Genomic DNA, 24,407 nt, shown 5'->3' with positions numbered 1-24,407 from the left:
GATCCACATGAATACTGAATAGAACTGTGTTCACATCACCAAGCTGGCCATTCTAGGTGGGGAGGGGGGGGGGAAGGATAGGATACGGAAGAAAGCCATGAATCCTTACGCTTCTGTAAGGTAACTCATCAATAATGGCCCGTTATTATTATTGCTACACATTACGAACTTATAGTAGTTCTCGTCGGGTACTTTTAAAGTTTGTCTAACATTTTGTGGCGTGATTCATTGCATCGACATTTTCGTCTTTCACATCGTCTACTGACCTGTAATAGCAATGAACAACACATAGTCCGGAATAAAATTGCGTACTCTGTATGCAAAATTTATTTATCTACGTACGCTATAAATGGAGTTTCCTCGGTAGGTGCCTCAATAGAATAGGAAGCACCATGTCTTTCCAATGTGCAGTTAAAGTGCCGGACGGTACGCACAGCCTCCGATTTGTTTAAGGGTCACTTTTTTCGTACGACCACAGTCAGTCTTGAGAAATGTAATCTGTAATGACCAGTGTCTTCTGCAACTGTCACTCCGCACAGGCCCTTGCACCATTGGTATACATCCTCAATGTAGTCCTGTCTCTCATCATGTGGCATGCGGTGTACGAAGGGGTCAACGGCGGTGAAGTATTCTGAAAAGAGAAGAAAAATCAGGCCTTTATTAGGGGAACTTACAAAGTAGCATATGCTTTTTGCATAGTATTTATGTGTGGCTTTTTGGCAGTACTGTGATAAAGGCCGGGACCTTTCTAGTAGGGATCAGTGTTTGCTGTGGTTATCCAGTGTACTTTGGTAACACACTGCCACAAAAAGCGCGTGGTTCTGCGCCAGACACGGGAAAGAAGCATAACGGGTTAGCAAGACTGCAGCGTGTGCTCTTGTGCTCCTACTGTATGCAGATGTACAAGTATCCATTACGATACATTAACTCTACAGAGGAAAACCTTGCTGGCTGACGAGAAACTAAATATTAAATAATGGAGAATTAGGGAGTATTATTTGCTGAACTATCTCACTGAGTGCCACGTCGAAAGTAGTTACGGAGCGTTTCCTGGATACGATCAATCATCACTGCCGGACAGTCTCTCTGATCAGGGCTCTGGAGGGAATGCAACAGACTAGTTTGCTAACCCGGCTGATTTTCCCCACTTCGAACAGACAATCTTACGTAGTGCTGCTCACTGTGAATTACTGAATTTCAGGGAATACGCAATGCTTCACTGAAGGAAAGTCTTAGCCAAAATTATGCCAGGTGGCCGGCTCGTCCTTTCCCATTGGCAGCTGCGTGTAAATACGATTGCGTGCTGGCAAATAATACCACCGCTTGTTGTATGTGAAAATCTTAAAGCTTTTCAATAGAACAACAGTCAGCAATATTCTACATATTCTTGGTGTCTACATATATACGAGAGGGGGATCCAAAAGAAAGCGGACTCCGAGGGCGCTGCCACTCGTAGACGTCATGCAGGGTTCTCACGCTAGATTGTGTTAGTAGAGACCTTCATTAAACAGCTGTGCAGACGGCATCAATGTAGAGCTGAACGTGCAAGTGTGGCATTGTGTGACTGTTGGTGGGTTACCTCTGCGAAGTCGCTATGTCAACTTTAAAAGAACAAAGAGTGTGTGTGAAATTGTTTCCTGCTTAAAAAACTGCAACGGAGGCACACCAAATGATTCAGGAAAATATCCAGGAGGACGCTATGATCCGCACACAGGTTTTCAAGTGGTTTGGGCCCTTTAAACGTGGTGAGATGTGTGTCTAAGACCAAGCTCGTTCTGGACGCCCTTCAACATCGCGAAATGAGGAGAACATTGAAAAGGTCCGCCAAAAGATCAACGAGGATCGTCGCCAAACGATCGACCAAATTTCAGCAGAGAGGGGAATCAGTTGCAGCTCGTGCCAGCGGATTTTGAGTGAGGATATGCACATGAGACGTGTTGCTGCTAAATTTGTTCCGCGCCTTCTCACACAGGAGCAAAAAACCATCCCGCATGAATGTGTGTCAGGACTTGACAACAGAGATTGCACGTGATTCAAACTTCTTGAACGAAGTCATTACAGGGGATGAGGGTAGGCGTTACGTGTATGACCCAGAAACCAAACAAGCGTCAAGCCAGTGGAGGACTCCCAACTCTCCCAGACGAAAAACAGCAAGGCAAGTGAGGTCAAATGTGGAGACAATGATCATTGTCTTTTTGATGTTCGTGGAATTGTGCATCGGGAATTCGTACCCCCCTGGCCAGACTGTTAACCAGCACTTTTACTTGGATGTTTTAAGGCGTCTGCGAGAGGATATGAGGAGGAAACGCCGGGGACTTTGGCAATCAAATGACTGGTATCTGTATCACGACAACGCTCCAGCACACACGGCCTTACGAGTGACCCATTATTTTGCATCTCAGGTGGTCTGTCGTTCCCACGCTCCCTATTTGCCGAACCTAGCCCCGCGCGACTTTTTCCTATTTCCACGAATGAAAAAAACGCTAAAAAGGGAGCGTTATGACGTTGTGGAGGCGGTAAAAAGTTTCGCAAAGGGCACTGGACAGTATCAAACTTGAAGAGTTTGAAACATGCTTCCAACAGTGGGTAAAGAGACTTAACAAGTGCATCGCATGTAATGTAGAGTATTTTGAAGGTGACTTAAGTAATTTTGTAAAAAGGTTTGTCCATTTTTTGTATGAGAACAATCCGGTTTTCTTTTGGGTCCCCCTTCCTATTTCAACATTCATCCTGCCGACGAACATTTCTCTCAAGGAGACATCAGTTTTCTGACACTGTCACTATTGACTGACTGACTGACTGACGAAGCCACAACCTTGCCTCCGCTAGAAGCACTTCAGCACTATCAAAGTGATGTCCAGGAAGGTGTTCTTTAATCTCTGTAAACAGATGAAATTCGAATGGAGACACGTTAGGACTGTATGGAGGATGTTAGATGTCAGTGATCCAGAGGTGTCCAACTATTTTAGATTTCTCAGCGCTCGTGCAAGAAGAATGGAGTGTTCCAAGTACGCCCTGCATCTTCGAATTCGGAACTATTACACCACGTTGGCGCTCTCAAAGCGACGCATTTGCGTTGCACTCTGCCATGTTATACGCTACAATTCGGAGTCTTCTAGCGGCAGGAGACTGCAAATATGTTGATATGAGGAAAACTGTAGAATATTAAGGTCTTTCACCACACCCTCGTACTATGGGGACCTGCTTGTGTTTAGTCCCAGTCTTCCGCACATACTTAGCTAAGGGACTTAACGTAACTACAAAATTAGTTTTCATGTTAAGTGTTACTTTCTTGACACTTGTGTGCAGAGCCAGTGAAGAAAGCACACCAATCTGTGCTGGTTAGAGTGAAGAATAATTAGGAAAATGTGTAATCTTGACTTCTTGCCGTGTAAACCTTCGAGCTTCCGACGATTTCCACCATCGTTTTCGTCTGGAGGAATCTACTGTCGAAACTGTTACTGTGATGGCCTTACATGGCCCTAAGACTGCTTAGGATTGGTTTCTGGTTACGTCATGCTGTTACAGAGGCTGCTCGCATGACTACTTCAGCCGTAGCGTAAACATCGCGACTGATATCACTCACTTCAATTGCTGCATCGAGAGTTCGCTTCCATAGAGCACTACGATCATATCCGCCGTCACGGTTTAAGGTTCTCTCACATTTTATCTCTAGTCTCTGCAGTTAGAGTGCGCCGGTGTGTGGGAGCCTGGGACGAAATCTTTGTTTCGTCAAAAAGTATCTTACGTCTGCTTGTGAGGCTCTGCTCAGCAACTACAGGTTTCTACAATAAACTGTTAATATGCCGTTAGTATTCTACACATTGATCGGAAGCGGCGCGGGTGGACCGACCGATTTAATTGATTTCGCATCCACGTGGGATGATTTAAATCCCATGAATCCCGAGGCCGAGGCTGTCAACAGGGCGTAGCATCTGCTTGATATTGTTAGCAGATCAGAAAATGGAACTGATACCTTATCTTTCCAAGACTAGGTTTATTTTACTTAATGTGGCGCCCTCATAGAAGCGAAGGAATGCAATCTGTGGCTGATCACGCCAGTGTTCGAACTTTTTTCCGCTTGCCTATCTAAGAACGTGACCCATAGCCTCTCTCTTCGAAAACATACTTCAGATAATTGACTTATGAATCGACGTTTGCTCATAAAACGCAGATACTACGCCATGTTAACTTCCCATATGGGTGCGGAAGCAATTACGTCGGTCAGCCCATCCACAGTTTCCGACAGCTGTGCAGAACACAAACGGCATATTAAAAATTGTGAATTTCAAAATCTGCAGTTGCCGAGCGCTGCCTCACGAACAACCGTAAAATACATTTTGACGAAAGTTCCATCGCAAGCTCCCACATACTGGAACACACGCTAAATAGGCTGTAGAAATAAAACTGTGAGAAAACCTTCAGACGTGACGGCAGGTATAATCTTAGCGGTGCATGGAAGCGAGCACCCTGCGGACACGATCTGCGACAGAATGACAACTATCGACCAATCAGAAGCCGTCTTTGGGCTATGTAATGGCATCGGATTATCTTTTTACTTTATAGTGTCCGGAATCCAGGTCACAACCTTCCAGGCCAGTTTAGGCCATAAATCTTCGGGGTTGCACCAGAAAGGGCAATTTGGGCAGGCGAGCATATGCTTCATATCCTGCACAGCGCCACAGTCACACTTAACTGTGGTTCCAAGACCCCATCTAATCATATTTGTCTTCACTGGAGCCACCCCTGTCCTTATTCGGTTCAGTGTCCCCTACGCCTTCTAAGTTTTTGTTGAAACCGCTGGGCACTTCATGTGCAGGTGCGTAATCAGCTGGTGGTTGTTCTGTTATCGTGGCTAAGAACGTTTCACGAGATTTCAACTGCCCGGGTTTACAATCACTGCCAAAAAGTGATGCCGATCGTCAATAGTTTGTCTGAAACTCTTGAATTCATTTGATGCTCTGCAGGAGTTGGGATTTGCAAACCCGGCAGCTCTATATAGTTTTGGTAAACTGGATGGTTTAAAAGAGGGGCCAAGGGAGCAAACTGCTAGATGATCAGTACCATGTTCCGAATGAAACAATGATATAAGGGTAAGACTAAAACAAGACTGACAACACAAAATGGAGAGAAAGGAAAAACCACAAGAATGACGGAAGGCAACAACATTCTTAAACAACAGAGGAGCAGAAAACCACAGAACGCAAGGAACAGGTAGAAGAGATTAAAACAAAACAGATTACCATGGGTGGCCAACCATAAGAATAAAAGGGAGAAGCCAGCAACTCTGCAACACATTTAAACCTCCACCCTAAAAGTACTTGGGTGGAGGACACAGAGGGACTAAGGGTATGCGATAAAACTTAGACCAAATGGTAAAAGCCACTCTCACGAACAACCGACACTGAGGCGGGTCTTCACGGCGCTAGAGAACCACTGACCCCTTGCGAGAGGCCCGCATGGAAGACTGCCACACATTCGCAGTCTCCTTACTAGGAAGCCGTTTGTTGTTCGTACTGAGACTATGCCATTTCGTCTCCCAAAGCCGAAAAACCTGGCGGCGTAAAAATGAACTCAGGGCAGTTATTGGAATGCCGATCTCCATAAGCGGTTTCCGTGTAGCCTGTCAGCAAGTTCGTTGCCTGGGATTCCGACGTGTCGTGGTGTCCACATAAACACCACTGAACGACCGGACCGTTCCAGGGTACGGATCGACTCCTGGATGGTAGCTACCAAACGAAGACGAAGGTAGCACTGGTCGATAGCTTGTAGGCTGTTCAAGGAGAGACGACTCTATAGGGCATGAACGGATGTGCTCAAGACCATGAGATATAGCCACCAGCTCTGCCGTGGAAACACTGCAGGCATCTGGCAAGGACTGCCATTCATTTTGTCCTCCATGGACATTCCCAAAGACGAAGTTACCATCAGCCATCGAGCCGACACTGTAAGCCACTTCATGGCCTCGGTACTTTTCAGTAATCTAGAGGAAGTGACAGCGGAGAGCCGCGGGGTTAACCGAGTCCTTTGTGTTATGTGAATGGTCCAGGAGAAGCCGCGGCGTAGGTGTTCACCATGGAATTGTACGCGGAAGGACGTACAGTATAGGTGGTAAAGGCAAGGATTCCAGATAGAGGAAATCGGGTCGCGGACTGCAGTTGTAAGCCCTGACCTGGGCCGCCGATGCGGGATATAAACCACTATGGGTGGGAAAAGGAGACGGTAATTCGGATGCGCAGTAGACCTACGAACGTGTGCAACCTAACTGGCGAGCAGTTACGCACGCCTAATCTGCAATGGAGGGACTGAAGCCTCCGCAAGGAATCTGATCACAGGAATACTTCTAAAAGATCCAGTCGGTAGTCTAATTCCACAGTGGTGCAATGGGTAGACCAAATGCAACCCTGCGAGCGCCGCCAAACCGTAAACCAGACTCCCATAGGCAAGGCGGGTTTGAACAAGGGCTGTGTAGAGCTGTATCAGCGTAGAGCGATAAGCACCCCAGTTGGTGTTGCTCAGGCAGCGGAGGGCACCGAGGTGCTACCAGCAATTTCGCTTAAGCTGACGAAGATAAAGTCAATTGGGCGTCGAAAACCAGTCCTAAAAATCAATATGTCTCCACTACAGTGAAGTAAAGTTCTGATTATGGATGAATAGTACGACGCCGACAGAAGTGCACAACGCATGACTGATGCCGAGAACTGGAGGCCGTGGGCTAGAGCCGATGACAGCTTTCTGTTGGCGCCACTGGACAACAGCAGTACTGATGGAGCAGTACGAAATGCCAAAGTCGTCTGCATACAGAAAATTTGAGACGGACGGCCCCATAGCTGCTGCTAGACCGTTAACGGCCACTAAAAATAGACACACTGAATACAGAACTCTGCGGGACCCCACATTCTCCTTAATATGGAGGAAAGATGGGAGCACCAACTTTGACACGGGAAGTATGAAGCGACAGGAAATTCTGAATAAAAATCGGCTGGGGGCCTCCGACCCCACTTATATAATGTGGCAAGCATAAGAAGTAGCCAGGTAGTCTCATACGATTTTAGCATATAAAAAGACTGCTACAACTTGTTGGCGGCTGGCAAAGCCTGTTCGGATGCATACTCGAGGGACAAGATTATCCATGGTAGAGCGCCCCAGGTGGAAACCGCCCTGGAACGGAGCCAGTAGGCCACATGACTGCAGGACCCAACCCAACCACCGACACACCATACGGTCCAGCAACTTACGAAGAACGATGATGGGCCGATACTATCCACGTAAGTGTGTTTTTGCCGTGTTTGAGCACTGGTATGATGGTGCTCTCCCGCCAATGCGATGGAAAGACGCCATTGCATCAGATCCAGTTGACGATCACGAGGTAATGTCTCTTGTAGTCGGACAAGAGAGGTTTGATCCTCTCACTGTGGATCCGATCTGGACCGGGAGCTGTGTCAGTACAATGTGTAATGGCACAGAGGAGCTCACACTCCGTAAATGCGGCTTTATAGGGTTTACTGTGGCGTGCAGTGAACGGGAGGACATCCCCTTTCAACCATCATTTGAGAGTACGTAAGGCTCGGGGAAGAGGGGGGGGGGGGGCGGGTAATTCTCCGATGCATAGGCGCGAGCATAGTGCTGCTTTTGTGGGGCCTTGCTCCTGAAGTAAGTGCTTTGGGAGGAACAGAGGGAGATTTCCCCCTACCTACAAGTGGGCAGATGTACTCTGGTGTCCCTGAGAACCCACTGTTCGTGGCACAGAGTGAGCAACGATTGGCATTTGGGACGGTGATGGTGACAGTTGCAGCATATGTCAAGGTCAACCTAATGGGGGTGTGATCTTTAGAATTTACGCTTAGCCTCTAAGACATCCGGTCCACGGTCTTCTACTCCATTATTTTCTTCTCCTTTTGGAGTACTGGGCAGTCTGGGTGCAGTGGACGTCCGCAGTTTCGACATGTGGCGCTGGAAGTGCAGCAGGAAGACATGTGCCCTAACTCCCAGCACTTAAAGTACTGCATAGGGGGAGGGACGTATGGTTTAACGTCACAGCAGTGAACCATCACCTTGACTTTTCAGGCAATGCATCACCTTGACTTTTCAGGCAATGCATCACCCTCAAAGGCCAAGATGAAGGCACCGATAGCAACCCAGTTTTCTTTGGTCCCCTGTAAACGCACTGGATGAAATTAACACCCCGCCATTCTAAATTGGCGCGGACTGTACGGAGGTGGTCACGACGGAAAATAATCCCCTGGACCATGTTGAGGTTTTTATAGGGAGTGACTGAAACAAGTATCACCCAGCTTGTCACAGGCGAATAGCACTCGGGATTGGGCTGGGGATGCTGTCTGAAATGAGGATGCCGTTTTGCAGCTTTAACAGTGCTGTCACTTCTCTAATCTTATCCTACAGGTATTCAACGAAAAATTCTTGCTTCGTAGGTAGAAAGGAGTCCCCATTAGTTCTTCTACAGACTAAAAACCTAGGCGAATATGGCTGTCTCCGTTCTGTGGTCCTACATTCCTCTCACGGTGTAGCGAGGGAGGGAAACGATTTAGAGTCATACCTGTCAGCGTAGTATTCGATGTCGCCCTTCTGAGAGACTGCTGGTGCCGTACGGTCACCAGCAAGACATGACAGTCCGCTTCATTGCCAGTCATCCGCACAGATGCCATACACACTGATCAGGGGGCTCTCCCCACCGGCGCCACCCAGCCACAGCATAGGCCAACTGGCGTGATGGCCTTTGCCAAGAGTCCTGATGCCCCCAGAGGACGGCGTCTACTCCTCTGCATACATGCGGACTTTATAGTTCAGCCATCAGCGGCGTGATCCCTTAGTTGTCCAGAGGCTACCACCAAATGGGTACATGACGGCCCCACCACAACTGACTGGATAACGTGCTGGGTATTGGGCCCAGAGAAATCCAATATTGTCAATGGGGCGAAGGAGGAAAGGAGACAATGGACGATGATATACCCCAGAAAGTGTTCTTGCCCAAATAGTTGAATCTCAGGTGGAGATGCAAAGCCATGACAAGAGGTTCAGTAGATGGAACGTAAGGGCACTGTTGGTAACTTTAGCAGAACCTAAGGCTTCCTTTCCCCTATGGCCCCCACTTCTGTACAATTTTTAATGTTGCAGGTCATACCATGGAATGGTAACTGAACTCTTAGGGCCCAAAAGTGAGAGACTCTTCTTACGACAGGCATGAATACCTCAGGCGTATTCTAACCTCCGGACCTGCAGGGGGTAGTTTTGGTAGGGAAGTAGGTTTCATGCATCCGTTGTCAGGAGCAACTCACTGTCGTAATTGCCAATCTGGTCGATTAATCAGATTAGCCATGTTGACATCGAGTTGCTTCTGACGAAGACTGGTAAAAGTAAAGCTCGAGGTTTTACCCTGAGTAGACGCTCCAAGAAGTCCGGGAATATTTTATCCTACAGTGCCATCGTGGAAGACTTCGGTCTCAATTTCTGGAATAGCTGTCGCCTATCATTCGCTGTCGTTGTAGTGAAACATTGAAAATAGTTGGTTTGAAGGTTGGTAGTATTTGAACTCGCCAGATGGTTTTCACCTTACTTCACACTTTTTGAAGTAAGTAAACCACAACCACAGAGATCACGGATGTGACTGTAAGGAAGATTTCATACCCTTAACTCTTTATATTAGGGTCTACGAGAGGATGTGCCATCAGTTTAGGTAACATGTAATGAAATGATGTTACGGCATTTTTGATTGAGGGATGACTTCTGGAATTAATTCGGCCAGTAATCCTTTCTACTTTATGTCTCTTCGGTCACTAACTTTGATGTGAAATGACAACGTAACACCCAGCTCCCTAACGGAAAATATCTCCTACCTGGCTGAAATCGAACCCGGGACCCTAAGAATTTGGAGGCAGCTGTGCTAACTACTAGAGCACGAGATGCGGACAATAATAATAATAAACAGTAACACTTATCTAAAGTTATGAATTTTGGCTGAATTGGCTTCTAAAAAGAGATGACTTGACACCACCATCGCACATTACTGTCACTGGAATGACGGGCAACTAATGGTTCTGGGCAAACTTTTGTTCAGCAATCTCAGCACAACGGAACACCAGCTGAATCTTCCGTTTTACTGAGGAAGTTACCATTTTTTAATGGATGCGGCCATTCAGGCTTGGTGCGTAGCACTTCTTTGGAAACTACTTTATCGTTAAATTTGTTGTGATGCGTTAGGAGCAACAAAAATCAGGTAAGCTTAAATACAAATACTTAATGACCAACATATCATGAACGAAAGTACACATTGCGTGTACGTACTTATGCGCTTGGAAGAAAAAGAACTAAGCAATACAAGAAGGAAGTACTCACGTGCAATTGCCGTTAAGCGTATTTTCAAAAGACGTTACGTCGGGACGTCGCATGCCAGACTGAGGGCACCGGACTCGAGAACGTATTACTTCATCCTGGCGCCAGATGGCATTGATCACGAAACATCTAAACTTATCAGGACGTATAGTTTACAATATACGAAATGGTTCAAATGGGTTTAAGCACTATGGGACTCAACATCTGAGGTCATCAGTCCCCTAGAACTTAGAGCTACTTAAACCTAACTAACCTAAGGGCATCATACACATCCATGGCCGAGGCAGGATTCGAACCTGCGACCGTAGCAGCAGCGCGGTTCCGGACTGAAACGCTTAGAACCACTCGGCCACAATATACAAAACATCGTAAAAATTCCTTACCATATTGCATGTGTTTCTTACAGTAAACGTCATATCGTCAAAATGTAACGTAATGAACAAAACATGTCATGAAACGAACACAAAGAAACGTAGAGCACACTTTACACGTCTTAATATTCCATCGACATACAGCAAAGTGAAGGCCGCCATTATGAAGGGAAACAACATGAAGGTTTTATTCATTTTTCAAACAAAGCACGCAGCTGTCTATCCACTGAGCCCATGGGTGTGCCTTGTCAAAACCAATTATGAATAAATTTTCTAACCCTGTTAGAATGGATTGTGGAGAGAGAGGAAGAGGGTGACGAGTTGGGGGCAGTGAGTGACACTAAGGTCAGCAAAGGTGCAGGCGAGGTAGAATGAAGACAGGGAATGAGGGACAGGGGTGAGGGACAGGGGTGAGGTGGAAGTGCTTAGTAGAACTGACAATAGGCAGAGGATGTTGGGGAAGAGGGGGTAGAGAAACCAGAAACTGGAAGCGAGAGTAGCACAGAACGAACGGGGAAATGCTACACCAATGATACATTTTCATCGAGTTGTGTGTTTAACATTGTTATTCTCATACCTGTTAACATATTCGTAAGGTCTCAACTTAATAGTCCTTTTTGAAGTGTTATTCATAATTTAAAGATGTGTTGTGTCACAACTAATTGACAGGTTGCATGTGATTTACAAAAAACAGTTATATACTCTGACAAGTGCTATGATATTTTAATACATTGTCACTGTATGCTTTAGATGAAATTACGTCCCTGGGAATTTTCTTTCTAGAAAAACCAAATGGTCAACATGTTTTAACATTTGAAGTATTAAGTTTATTACATAAAATTCGGTTTAAGTTTACCATTGGAACAATCCTCCGTTCCTTCTTAGGTCCCATCCGTTCCTTCATGCTACCGCTCCTTCCTGTTCCTCGTTCTTCCAACCCCTCTCCCTACCATCGTTCCTTGCTTATTTTCTTACCTACTTTTCACTCCTGCCCCACCCCAACAATATCCTGCTTCCACCAAATCTGTCCCTACCTTACCGTTAGGGTCCCCCTCTCCACTATCTAGTCCCATTCCGCCCCAATATGGCCAGAAAATGTCATTTATGATGAAGTGTTTGTTTTGACCTGGCCCATCTGTCGTATCAGTAGGTTGACAGCTGCTTGCGTTGTTTGAATAATAATTTAAAAACGCATATTACTGTCTTCGTTGATAATGATGGCCTTTACATCGCTGTATCTAGACAGAATTTTTGGAGTCTGTGCCTAGCATGCTCTACACTTATTGTTTAGTCCCATGGTAGGTATTATATATGCTATTTTATATTTGTTCGTTGAAGACTTGAGCTAAATGTAAAAGCAAATGTAATGTGTCAAGGGACATTCACGACGTTGTGTACATAGTTAACGCTATGTCGCGCGTCTAGCTCTGAGATCAACGCGATCTAGCGCCAAGCTGAAGGAATACGGTTCCCAAGGCTGCTGACTGGTCTGGCATGTGACGTCTCAGAGTCAAGTCTTTTGAAAATACTCTTTACTACACTTTTACAGCAGTGTTGATTTTTCTTTTATTGCTGACTTTTGTGAGTTTTTGGAAACATGTTTTAAGTACTTACACTATACGTGTGCTTTCGTTCCTGATGATACAGTAGCCTCGTATTTGTATTTAAGCTTCTGTAATTTTGTCTTGTGGTAATTTTGGCCCCACTTTTCCAATGATTTCTCGACATGTACTTTCGCATGAGAGGGTATTTTGTTAATTGCGTGCAATGATTACGTTCAAGGCTTGATGCAATCCTTTACTTCCTACCTATAAAATAATATCTGTCGTCTTAACTACAAGAAACATCTTCGATGGTCTTTCGTATTCTACACTTCGTTTTACCCTGTAACATAAGGGTCGTGGTAGAGTGCTCAAAGAGCTTGAATTCCCACGTAGGATCATGGATTTTTACACGTTCCAGTCCCTCCACGTCCACTCAGCCTGCTATGAAGATAGTACCGGGTCTAAAAGGCGGCCAGGGTGATGGGGCTACTGATCTCTTGGGGGCGCGATGAACGAAAAGCCATACTCTAGTTGCAGTCAGTCCCGAAGCCTATCCAGGCCTCTAAGGAATATGAAGAGGTCCTCTCTCCACACTGGAGCCGAACGTTATTCTTAAGTTCGAATTAACTGGTGATTTAGGAACTGCTCTTGGGAGAGGCCAATGGCCAATTGCGCCGGGAATTGTTGAAGTTAGTGTTTCCATTTCTGAGAATGCTGCATACAATTTGCGATCCTCTAGCAGTGTAAGAGCTGTCATGATGGCTGGACATTCAATGTTCCGCCATTCGAAAAGCGTTGCTAACAATTTTGAAACCGTCAGCACAGCGTCGTTTCGTTAGCTACCCTTCAGTGATTTTAACAGCAACATTTAATTTATTCAAATCTTCTATCAATAAAGTTACCCAGAAATTACTGACGGTTAACTGCCAGTGGCCAATGGTTTACATCAATGAGGAAATTTGAAAATTTGTGCCAGACTTATTCAAAACTCTGGGTCTCTTGCTCACTAGGCAGATCCGGCCAGTGATCTTCCCAACTGCACATATTACCCTAACCCCCTCCCCATCAGATCCAAATTGTGAACTTATCCACACACTACTGACGTAGTGCTCCTGTCCATCATTACTCGTGGAGCTCGTGACTTCGAGCGTGTGGATCATTGGCCAGCCTGTCTTTCTTAGGCATGTGTCTTTCAGACATGTGTCTTTCAGACATCTGAAAGAACTGGCACCTCATGCGTATTAATTGTCTTCCGCCTCCTGAGTGTCGTCCATATACAATAAACTGCTGGAGGACTTTATATACGTGTATTTCTAATATTTTAATATTTTATTTCCTTTAGCTAGGACACTTTCAGATTGAAATTTAGCGACTGTGTGGGATGGTTCGTTTGTGTTCTCATCTAGCTTTACTGTGCACGCATGTGAACCTTGCTGACCAACTGTTCACGTAAGAACTCTTTCCTCTATTTGGAGGAATTTAGTTTTATTTGCTAAGAACGATTTCCAATTGAAATCTCTATTATGTGATGCCTTAAACTGATTAAGGTGTTTACCGAGAATTTAGAACATAGCAATATCATCAAATAAAATTAATCACTTGGGAACTCGGGAAAATGTAACAAGTCTGCAGTGAAGTACGCCAAAAGGTGATAAATGGTGGAATGTGTAACCACTCTTTGGACCTTTTTGGCTTTTAGGTTCTGATAAGTTGTATGTTCACCTGACAATTTTATCAATGCCCCTTTTGATACTAATTTCAGCAGTCTAAAGAAAGTGGGCAACTCTAAAGGGTGTACTCAACATCGTCAGTGCAAAAGGGAAGCTGCTAACATGAAACAGTTAAATTTACTCTCAACCCACCATAGAGGCATTACATATTGAGACTGGTTGGAGGTCACATGGCGTTTTATCGCAGCGACGACCAACTTTAATGTAAGGACAAGCAGAAAGTACTAAGTTTAATTGTATTTAATCTCACATACCTTTCAGATCCTCTAGAGAGTAGAAAACAGAGAATGCGTGGTTCTCTGGCACCCATGTCAACAATTCAAATCCCATAAAGTTCATTTGTGCAACGTCAGTCAGCCAATTTGTTGCCGGCGCCTGGTAAGAAGGTAGGTAGTCATTCACATCCTGAGGAAATAGAGAATTATTACTGAGCTGCTACATTTATTTTATGAATATACTTACGCAATAATAATTTTTCTGTATGTTTTGCCAATGTTGGCATGTCATATACGTCACAATACTGAAAAAGCGGTTACTTGGAAAGAAGACAATTGTGGGAGGAAATACATAGGGCACATTCGAGTGGAGATTCCGACAGACGGTAGTGAGGCATTACAATCGTCGTCGATCCCATCTTTGGACGATTGTCAGGACGGAGACATCCTGAGTTTGCATAGAGGGCAGGGTACGCGGGATGGTCAGGGAATTAGCGAATGCGGAAAATAGTAATTGCGTAAGAAACCAAGAGCAGCCTCTGTCGTATTCACAGAAGAGTAAACCCTACTTCTGCGAAGACCGAACGGAATTAGCGCGAAAGGCACCAATAGCCAGGAACACCCCACAATGGTGAACAGGGTCAAGTATTTGCAGCGTAGAAAGAGCCCCTGAGCCATAAACCTGACTACCGTAATCCAGCCTGGACAAGACCAGAGCGTAGTAAAGATGGAGACAGGTATAGTCTGCACCCTACAATGTATGGGACAGGAGGCAGAGATCACTATTTTTCCGCATCAGCTTTTGATCAAAAACAAGGCTAAAGAAACGTAACTGCTATAAAATCGAGAAGCTGGTCACCTAAAGAGAGATCTTGATCGGAGTGCACTGTGAGTCGACGACAAAAATGCACACCCTGCATCTTGGTGGGTGAAAACTGGAAGCCAAGAGGGATGGCCCACGCGGAGCCCCCTCAGATGGGGCCTTTAGCCGGCGGTCAGCAGATGCTACAGAGTTGGAGCGGCACGAGGTGCAAAAATCTGTCTACGCACAACGTTGGGGTAACCACTGGCCTAACAGGTTACAAGCCCATTGATGGCTATGAGGAAGAGAGTGACCCTTTACCCAGAACCCAGTGGGATACCATTCTCCGAGGGGCACTGAGTGAAGTGCCAACTCTAAGAGAGGTAGCGAGACAAAAACTCGCTGATAAAAATCGGAAGGGATCCACGGAAGACGCAGACCCAGTCATGTGATCGCGCCAAGCCGTGTCATGCCTTGTGTGTCTACGAAAACCACAACAAGGTGCTGGCAGTTAGTAAAACCCAGTCGGATTGCCGTTTCCAGTGTAAGTAACGCGTCAGTTGGCTTTTTTTTGTTTTGGTTTTAGGGCGCAAAACTGCTACGGTCATTAGCGTCCGGTCCGTGACTTAGGAAACAATAGAAACCGAAAATGGAAAACAGCAGAAATAGGAACGAAACTCAAAAAATTGGAGAAACTAAAAGCAGAAAGAAGGCTTAAAAATCCACTACAGAAAGGGGTTGGTGGTCCCAAAAAAAGCTTCAAATGACTGACGTCATTTCACTGTCACTAATAAACTCGAGAACGCGATCGGCCGAGCGCGTGTCATCTGCTAAAATTTACGATATATCAGGCGACAGCTGGAGACGGGCGCGTATCGGAGTAAAATAAGGGCACTCAATCAAAAGGTGTCTTACCGTCCACAGCTGAGAGCAGTGGGGACAGAGTGGGGGAGGATCGCCGCTTAAAAGATGTTGATGGCTAAAAAGACAGTGCCCTATCCGGAGTCTAGTTAAAATTACCTCCTCCCGACGACGCGTTCGGGAGGAGGTGGTCCAAGCACAAGGAAGAGCTTTCACGTCCCGCAATTTATTATGGGGAAGTGTCGACCAATGCGCGTACCATGAAAGAACAACTCGACATAAAACGCTCCGTAGATCGGCGAAGGGAATCGATTGAATAGCTAGCCGAAGAAGAGACACTGCAGCCTTGGCTGCAAAATCGGCCGCCTCATTTCCACAGATACAAACGTGTCCCAGGAGCCAGAGGAACGCCACCGAGACGCCCCCCAGGTGGAGCAAGTGCAGACAGTCCTGAATCCGGTGGACCAGAGGGTGCACAGGGTAAAGAGCTTGGAGACTGAGGAGAGAGCTGAGAGAATCTGAGCAGATTACGTACTGCATCCGCTGATGGCGGCGGATGTAGTGGACAGCCTGGAGAACAGCGTAAAGCTCCGCAGTATAAACCGAACACTGGTCGGGAAGCCGAAAGCGATTTGGGGTGTTGCCAACAATATAGGCACTCCCTACACCTAACGATGTTTTCGAGCCGTCGGTGTAAATAAATGTGGCGTCCGTCATTTGGGCACAGAGCAGCAAATGCCCGACGATAAACAAGTGAAGGGGTACCATCTTTGGGAAATCGACAAAGGTCACGGAGCAGGCAGATCCGGGGACGGAGCCGAGGCGGTGCTGTACCCCGTCAAGAAGGTTTTAGGTAAGCGGAAGGAAAGAGAATGGAGCAGTTGACGGAAGCGGACTGCCGATGGTAGTACGGAGGAGGGGCGGCCTGCATACCCTACATCGAAGGAGGCGTCGAAAAAAAATGGCATGGGCTGGATTAGCAGGCATGGAAGACAGATGGCTAGCATAACGACTCAAGGACTGCTCGCCGATTGGACAGCGGAGGTTCAGCAGTCTCAGCATAAAGGCTTTCCACAGGGCTGGTGTAAAAAGCTCCAGACACTAAACGTAATCCACGGTGGTGGATAGTCGAGACGCCGAAGAATAGACGGCCGAGCAGAGGTGTAGACTATGCTTCAATAGTCTAATTTAGAGCGCACTAAGGCGCGATAGAGGCGGAGAAGGACCACTCGGCCCGCTCCCCAGGAGGTACCATTCAGGACACGGAGGGTGTTGAGGGATCGCAGACAGCGAGCCGAAAGATAGGAAACGTGGGAGGACCAGCACAGTTTTCTGTCAAACTTAAGACCCAAGAATTTAGTGACGTCTGAAAACGGAAGGTTGACAGGTCCTAGATATAAGGAGGGTGGAAGAAACTCCTTACGTCGCCAGAAATTAACACAAACTGTCTTACTGGGAGAAAAACGGAAGCCGGTTTCGATGCTCCAATAGTGGAGGCGATCGAGACATCCTTTAAGACGTCGTTCTAGAAGGCTGGTCCGTTGAGAGCTGTAGTAGATCGCAAAATCGTCCACAAAGAGGGAGCCCGAGACATCAGGAAGGAGACAATCCATAATTGGATTTATAGCGATGGCAAACAGTACAACACTCAGCACGGAGCCCTGGGGTACCCAGTTTTCTTAGGGAGAAAGTATGGGAGAGATTAGTGTTCATCGGCACCCTAAATGTGCGCTCTGCCATAAATTCGCGAAGAAAAAGGGGCAGCCGACCTCGAAAGCCCCAAGAGAACAGTGTACGGAGGATGCCTGTCCTCCAACAGGTATCGTATGCTCTCTCCAGATCAAAAAATATTGCTACCGTTTGGCGTTCCCGGAGAAAATTGTTCATGATGTAATTGGAGAGCAACAAGATGGTCAACTGCAGAACGATGCTTTCGGAATCCGCATTGGGCAGGCGTTAAAAGACTGCGGGATTCCAGCCACCAAGCTAAGCGGTAATTCACCATACGCTCCAAAACCTTACAGACACTACTCGTGAGAGAAATGGGGCGATAGCTAGAAGGGAGATGTTTGTCCTTTCCAGGTTTCGGAAGAGGAACGACGATAGCTTCCCGCCATCGTCTGGGAAAGGTACTGTCGGTCCAAATTCGATAATAAATGCGAAGGAGGTAACGCAGACTGGGTTGATAAATGCAGCAACATTTGGATGTGGATACCATCCGGTCCTGGGGCGGAGGAGCGAGAAGAAGAGAGTGCATGTTGGAGTTCCCGCATGGAGAAAACAGTATTATAGCTTTCGCGATTTTGAGAGAAGAAAGCAAGAGGTTGCACTTCCGCTGCACGTTTCTTCGGGAGAAACGCTGGTGGGTAATTTGAAGAGCTCGCGTTATCCCGTCACCGGCTACGCACAAAAATGCGTGGGTCGGCCTTCAGACACGCACAGGGAGGAAGAAAGAGAGGGAAAGGAAAGAAGAGGGGTCTCAAACGCCGCAGCGGAGAAAAGGGTAAGGAGAAGAGGGAAGGAAAAGAGAAGGACAAAGGAAGGATGAAGACATACAAACAAGGAAGGCAAAGAATGCAGTACATTTACGAGCGTCCGTCTTTGGACGTAGGCACAAACCATACTCCCAGAGGGGGAGAAAGAGAAGGAAAGAGCCAGAGGTGGGGTGGGGGGGGCGAAGATGGGGGATGGGGAAGATGGGGGATGGGGAAGGATGCAGAAAGGGAAGGTATGCAGCCCGGAAAGGAAGGAAGGCCACATTAGCTCGGGGTCCCGTGCTCGCTACACACATATCCACAAAAGAGTTGTGGACCCCCTGGGGGGGGCGTCAGTTGGCGATCGTCGTTCCTGGAAGCCACACTAATATGGGGACGGAAGCCCCCAAGATTCGAGTACCCAACAATCTGATGATAACCATTGTCTTGAGAAGTTTATGAAGTACATTTATCAGACTAATCGGGTGCTAGCTGTCGAGAGACGTTGGGTTTTTCCAGGGCTTGTTGTTGTGGTGTTCAGTCCTGAGACTGGTTTGATGCAGCTCTCCATGCTACTTATCCTGTGCAATCTTCATCTCCCAGTACCTACTGCAACCTACATCATTTTGTATCTGCTTGGTGTATTGATCTCTTCGTCTCCCTCTATGATTTTTTTCCCTCCACACTGCCCTCCAATGCTATCCCTTGATGCCTCAGAACATGTCCTACCAATCGATCTCTTCTTCTAGTCAAGTTGTGCCACACACTTTTCTTCTACCCAATCCTATTCAATACTTCCTCATTAGTTATGTGATCTACCCATCTAATCTTCAGCTTTCTTCTGTAGCATTTCTTCTGTAGCACCACATTTCCAAAGCTTCTATTCTCTTGTCCAAACTTTTTATCGTCCATGTTCCACTTCCATACATGGCTACACTCCATACAAGTACTTTCAGAAATGACTTCCTGACTCTTAAATCTATACTAGATGTTAACACATTTCTCTTCTTCTGAAACGATTTCCTTGCCATTGCCAGTCTACATTTTATATCCTCTCTACTTCGACCATCATCAGTTATTTTACTCCCTAAATAGCAAAACTCCTTTACTACTTTAAGTGTCTCATTTCCTAATCTAATTCCCTCAGCATCACCCGACTTAATTCTAGTACATTCCATTACCCTCGTTTTGCTTTTGTTGATGTTCATCTTATATCCTCCTTTCAAGACGCTATCCACTCCGTTCAACTGCTCTTCCAGGTCCTTTACTGTCTGACAGAATTACGTCATCGGCGAACCTCAAAGTTTTTATTTCTTCTCCATGGATTTTAATACCTACTCCGAGTTTCTTTTTTTTCCTTCACTGCTTGCTCAATATACAGATTGAGTAACATCGGGGAGAGGTTACAACCCTGTCTCACTCCCTTCCCAACCACTGCTTCCCTTTCATGCCTCTCAACTCTTGTAACTGCCATTTGGTTTCTGTACAAATTGCGAATAGCCTTTCGTTCCCTGTATTTTACCCCTGCCACGTTCAGAAGCTGAAAGAGAGAATTCCAGTCAACATTGTCAAAAACTCTCTAAGTCTACAAATGATAGGGCTTAAGGTTGGAATAATTGTACTGTCCTGTCATTGAGACAGGGAAGCACCCAAAGTCAAACGCAGTTGAAGACCCTGAGTAGATGTTGCCTCTGGATAAGGCCCCCATGTTTAATCATGTGGTTGTGGATGGAATCCAGGGCTAGGGCTGTGTCACAAAGAGGTAAGACCCTGCAAGAATTCCCTTTCGGTGAAGGGTTCATTACAGAGTTCAACATGGTGCTGGTTGAAACAGAGGGGAGTCCATTCAGCTTGGCATTTCTGCTGTAGAAAGGTAGCAGGATAGGAAAAGTACGCTGGTCGTGACGTGTTGTACAAGAACCTACTGATCAGAGCACAGAGCTCCTTTGAGGTTAAGACCCTGGACAGTTTACTGTCGCTGGCAGCCCAGAAGGTTCCAAAGCGTGGACCAAGCCTATGATGAGGCATACGCCCCCAGGGAAGAGATGTAGCGCACCCAGCGTTCCATTTTACTCTGCTTAATAAGATAGTGAGTCTTAGGACCGAGACGCTTAAAAGTGACAAAGTTGGTCTGTGAAGGGTGGTGTTTAAACGACTGCAGTGCTCGTCGGCGGTCCTCGACAACGACTGCTATATCCTTGGTCCACTACAGCACCAGTCAAAGGGGGGGGGGGGGGCAGGACATGGATAAAGGGAAAGCAATGGCAGCAGCAAGAAGAATAGTGGCAGAAACGTCTTGCCCGACTGCATCAATGCTGTCCGAAAGGGAGGTGTAAGTGCACAGCAGACACACATGAAGGCCAATTGGCCCTTCAGAATGCCCAACATAGAAACATAGAGGCCTGTCTGCCTGGCGGCAGCAGGGTGACAACAGATTCACTGGAGAGTGGTCACTGTGCGAAGAGCAACATGGGATGATCAATGCAGGGAAGCCATGAGTGCAGGGGAAGAGGTCGCAAGGTGGATAGCAGGAAAGCTGCTATGAGTGGTACTGAAGCAGGTGAGAAAACATTGAGGAGAGGGAAATCGAAGTCTAAGTAGTTGGAATGAGGAAACCCCCTACTCATTGAAGTGACACTTCCCCCACAGTGGGTGGTGGGTACTGAAGTCCTGAAGGAGGAGGATGGTGGTGGTAGGAGTGGTTTTGAAGTTGACTATTCAGCATAAGGAAGTGGCCTACCTGGTGGGAGGTAGACATTGCAAATGGTGTTTCTTGGGGTCGTTCGTATTATTACACTATTGATTTCAGGTTGGTATAAATGGGAATCCAGTCAAAAATGACAGTGTGAACCGATGTGCAGACTACTCCATATCCCATCTCGGGGCCCGCAAGGATCTGACAGAATGCCTGATAACCACAAAACGCTGGAGAGTTATCACTGAAGTGCATTTCTTGGAAACATAACAGAATAAGGAGAAAGTTCTTTTACTTCCAGTAGGTGATGGTAGTATCAGTTTTAATTTCAGTGGATTATGTGCCGAGAGTCCACGCTACCCATTAAGAAGCTGAGGTGTGATCACATCATCTGGTCAGAAGTAGTCACGAGGATAGGGTGACATCCATAAGAACCGTCTTAGAGTGACGTGGTGGTGAAGCCCCATGGGATGCTGGGGAAACTGACTTGGGCTGCTGCTGCTGCTTCTCCCTCAGGTGAGTGTGTGTGTTTTTATTTAAGGAGGTGGTGGCAGCTTTTTCCAGATCGGATAGAGAACAAGTGGCATTGAGGCCCTCTTAGTGTGGGTACCTCGTCCAACCTAAGAATGCAGGCGTTCTGTCTAGAGAATGCAGGGGATCGGTATTCTCAGACGGAGCCCCATCTGTAGCAGGAGAGTCAGAAGAGGAATTCTTCTTCATCAGAAGAGTTCCTTGAGGGGAAGGGGTAGGAGCCGCTGGTGGGAGGAAAAGGAAATGCGGGGGAAGGGGAGAGCAGACTGGGAGAGGTGAGGGGGGGCCCTTGAAGGGAAAGTATGTAACAGAGGTGAATGTAGAATACATCGACATTTAGGGAAGTGAATCTTTTCACAAGCCTCCTTTTAAGAGTGACTTACACTCTTGGATCTTATTTCTTTTAAGCTGGGCGATCTGGTGAGTGTGGAGAATGGCCATCATGACAATTTACACGATGGTGGCGTAATACAGAAGTGTCCACTCGCCACCCACACAGAGGGTTCATGAGGTGGGGGGGACAGCTTCATGTCACACTGATACGTAACCTTGACCTTCTCTGGGAGAGTGTGTGTGTGTGTGTGTGTGTGTGTGTGTGTGTGTGTGTGTGTGTGTGTGTGTCTCTCTCTCTCTCTCTCTCTCTCTCTCTCTCTCTCTCTCTCTCTCTCTCTCTCTCTCATTTTATCTTCCCATTCTATCTCTAGCCAGTATTGGTGTTTTATTTAGGACCTTTCTTAACACGCCTAACAAAATAAATGCTGCATTGCTCCAGATTAGCCCAGTGTTCGTAAGTTGGTGATATGACGTATATGAAAAGTCACTCCCTGGGTGATATTCCGAGACTGTTTAAGGGAACAGACACGACGACGTCACCAAGACGATCGCAACCATGAAGGGCTGCAGATTTGGTGGCAGAAGAACCTCTGATCAACGGGGAGCCACACTGCATCTTACTGGGAAACTGCTTCGCCGAACTTTTCCTTGATATTCTAAAAAAAAAAACTGCGTATGCACGTGCATGTGTCCCTGTTCATTCTAATACAGACCAGAGAGCAGGCGAAGTGTTTCATCCCAGGACAGCGAGCCTGGCCATCCTGCAAGAGTAGCCAATGAAGGGAAGGCTGCAAGGTCATATGAAGCAGCTTTCAAGGATCCAGCAACACTAAGACACAGCCATTTGGCAACGGGCACAGTTTTGCAGCTTGATACACTTCATGTGCAAGCATCCATCCTAATACCACCCACTCTGATCAGGGGCTCTCCCCATGGGCGTCACCCAGCCACAGCAATGACCAACTGGCACAGTGGCCATTTCCAAGCATTCCGATGCTCCAGGATGACAAGCAACCACTGCTTGGCATAAATGGGGAAGCAAGAAGCTCAAATATCAGTAGATCAACCAGATGGATACGTAACAGCCCCACGACACGGACTGGCTACACGTGCTGGTGATGTAGCTTGGTGCAGGGAGACTACAGCGAGGAAAGAAGAGCAAGAAGAGGGGGGGGGTGAATCCAACGTGCGGAAGATAAGTAGTTCTCCCCAGATGGCTCAGTGGCTCACATTACAATAATGGGGACAAAAAAAATGAAGCAACAGGCAATAAAACAGAACAGCAAGAAATGCACAGAGAGAAGTCGACAGCTAGGTGGACAAAGAGAATCGTGAGAGGGGAAGGAGGGGATAACAAGGAAGGATCGAGTATGAGGGAGCAGCACAGTGAAGGAAATTCAGCACAGAAAGGAGTGAAGAGCTGCAATAGCTCAGGGCCCCATGTGCTCCACGAGCAAACTGACAAAAGAACTGCTCTTCCTTGGAGGGAGAGGTGGTCATTATCGAGTCATCAGTGACTCGTTCGATGGGGTCCGCCATGAATTGCTCTCCTGTGCCAACCTTTCCATCTGAGAGTAGTAATTTTAACTGTAGTCTTCAATTATTTCCTGGATGTATTCAAATCTCCATTCTCCTCTACAGTTTCCTGTGGTACCATGGAAGTTTCCCTTATCTCATGTCCTATCATTCTTTCCCCTCTTGTTCTTGTTTTCCACGTATTCCTTTACTCTCGTTCTGCAGACAATCTCAATCCTTACCTTATCAGTGTGGTTTACAACATTTATCTGTAGCACCACATCTGAAATAAATGCTCATCTGCTCCAGTTCCAAACGCAAATCAAGTATCTCTTTCTCAAATGCTTATGTTTCATACTAGCGGTCTTCTCTGGTCACGAATTCCCTTTTCGACAATGTTGGTCTGCTTTTGACGTCCTCATTGCTCTGTCCATCATTGGTTATCTTGCTGCCTAAGTAGCCCAGTTCCGTGATTTCATATACATTATCACCACCAATCCTGAAGTTTCTCGCTATTCTCATTTTTCCTACTTCATTACTTTTGTCTTCTATTTACTCTAAATCCATATTCTGTACTCTCACTGTTTATTCCATTCAGCACATCCTGTAATTCTTCCACCTTCACAGAGAAAAGTAAAGCCTTCAGCAAATCTGGCCATCGATATACTTTCAGCCTGTATTTTAATCTCATTCCTTAACACTACTTTTATTTCCCCCTTATTGCTTCTTCGATGTGCAGACTGAACACTAGGGGTCAAAGTCTACAGTCCAGTTGTACACCCCTTTTAACCCAAGCACTTCGTTCTTCGTCTTCCAGTCTTATTTTCCGCCCCCCCCCCCCATTCCAGTCCATGTTCTGTATTACCCACTTTTTCTTTATAGCTTACCCCTATTATTGTCAGGATTTCGAACATTTCGGATCAGATGTTTTCTAACGCTTATTCCAGATCTAAAAATGCTATCAACATGTTTATTTTTCTTCAGTT

General features: G+C 46.4%; 1 protein-coding gene across 1 annotated transcript in view; it reads right to left on the bottom strand.

The window, feature by feature from the left end:
* Positions 1-455: 455 nt before the first annotated feature.
* The window catches only part of LOC126235305 (juvenile hormone acid O-methyltransferase-like), a 73,900-nt gene continuing 49,948 nt past the window's right edge, over positions 456-24,407 (bottom strand). Inside the window, exons 4-5 of the mRNA XM_049944029.1 lie at positions 14,250-14,400; positions 456-631 (exon numbers count right to left, since the gene is read on the bottom strand). Coding sequence (XP_049799986.1) covers positions 456-631; positions 14,250-14,400 — 327 coding nt within the window. The remainder of the gene's footprint in view (positions 632-14,249; positions 14,401-24,407) is intronic.

Source organism: Schistocerca nitens, chromosome 2, assembly GCF_023898315.1.
Source record: "Schistocerca nitens isolate TAMUIC-IGC-003100 chromosome 2, iqSchNite1.1, whole genome shotgun sequence".
Classification (NCBI taxonomy): Eukaryota; Metazoa; Arthropoda; class Insecta; order Orthoptera; family Acrididae; genus Schistocerca; species Schistocerca nitens.
This window is presented reverse-complemented; position numbering and strand designations above follow the sequence as displayed.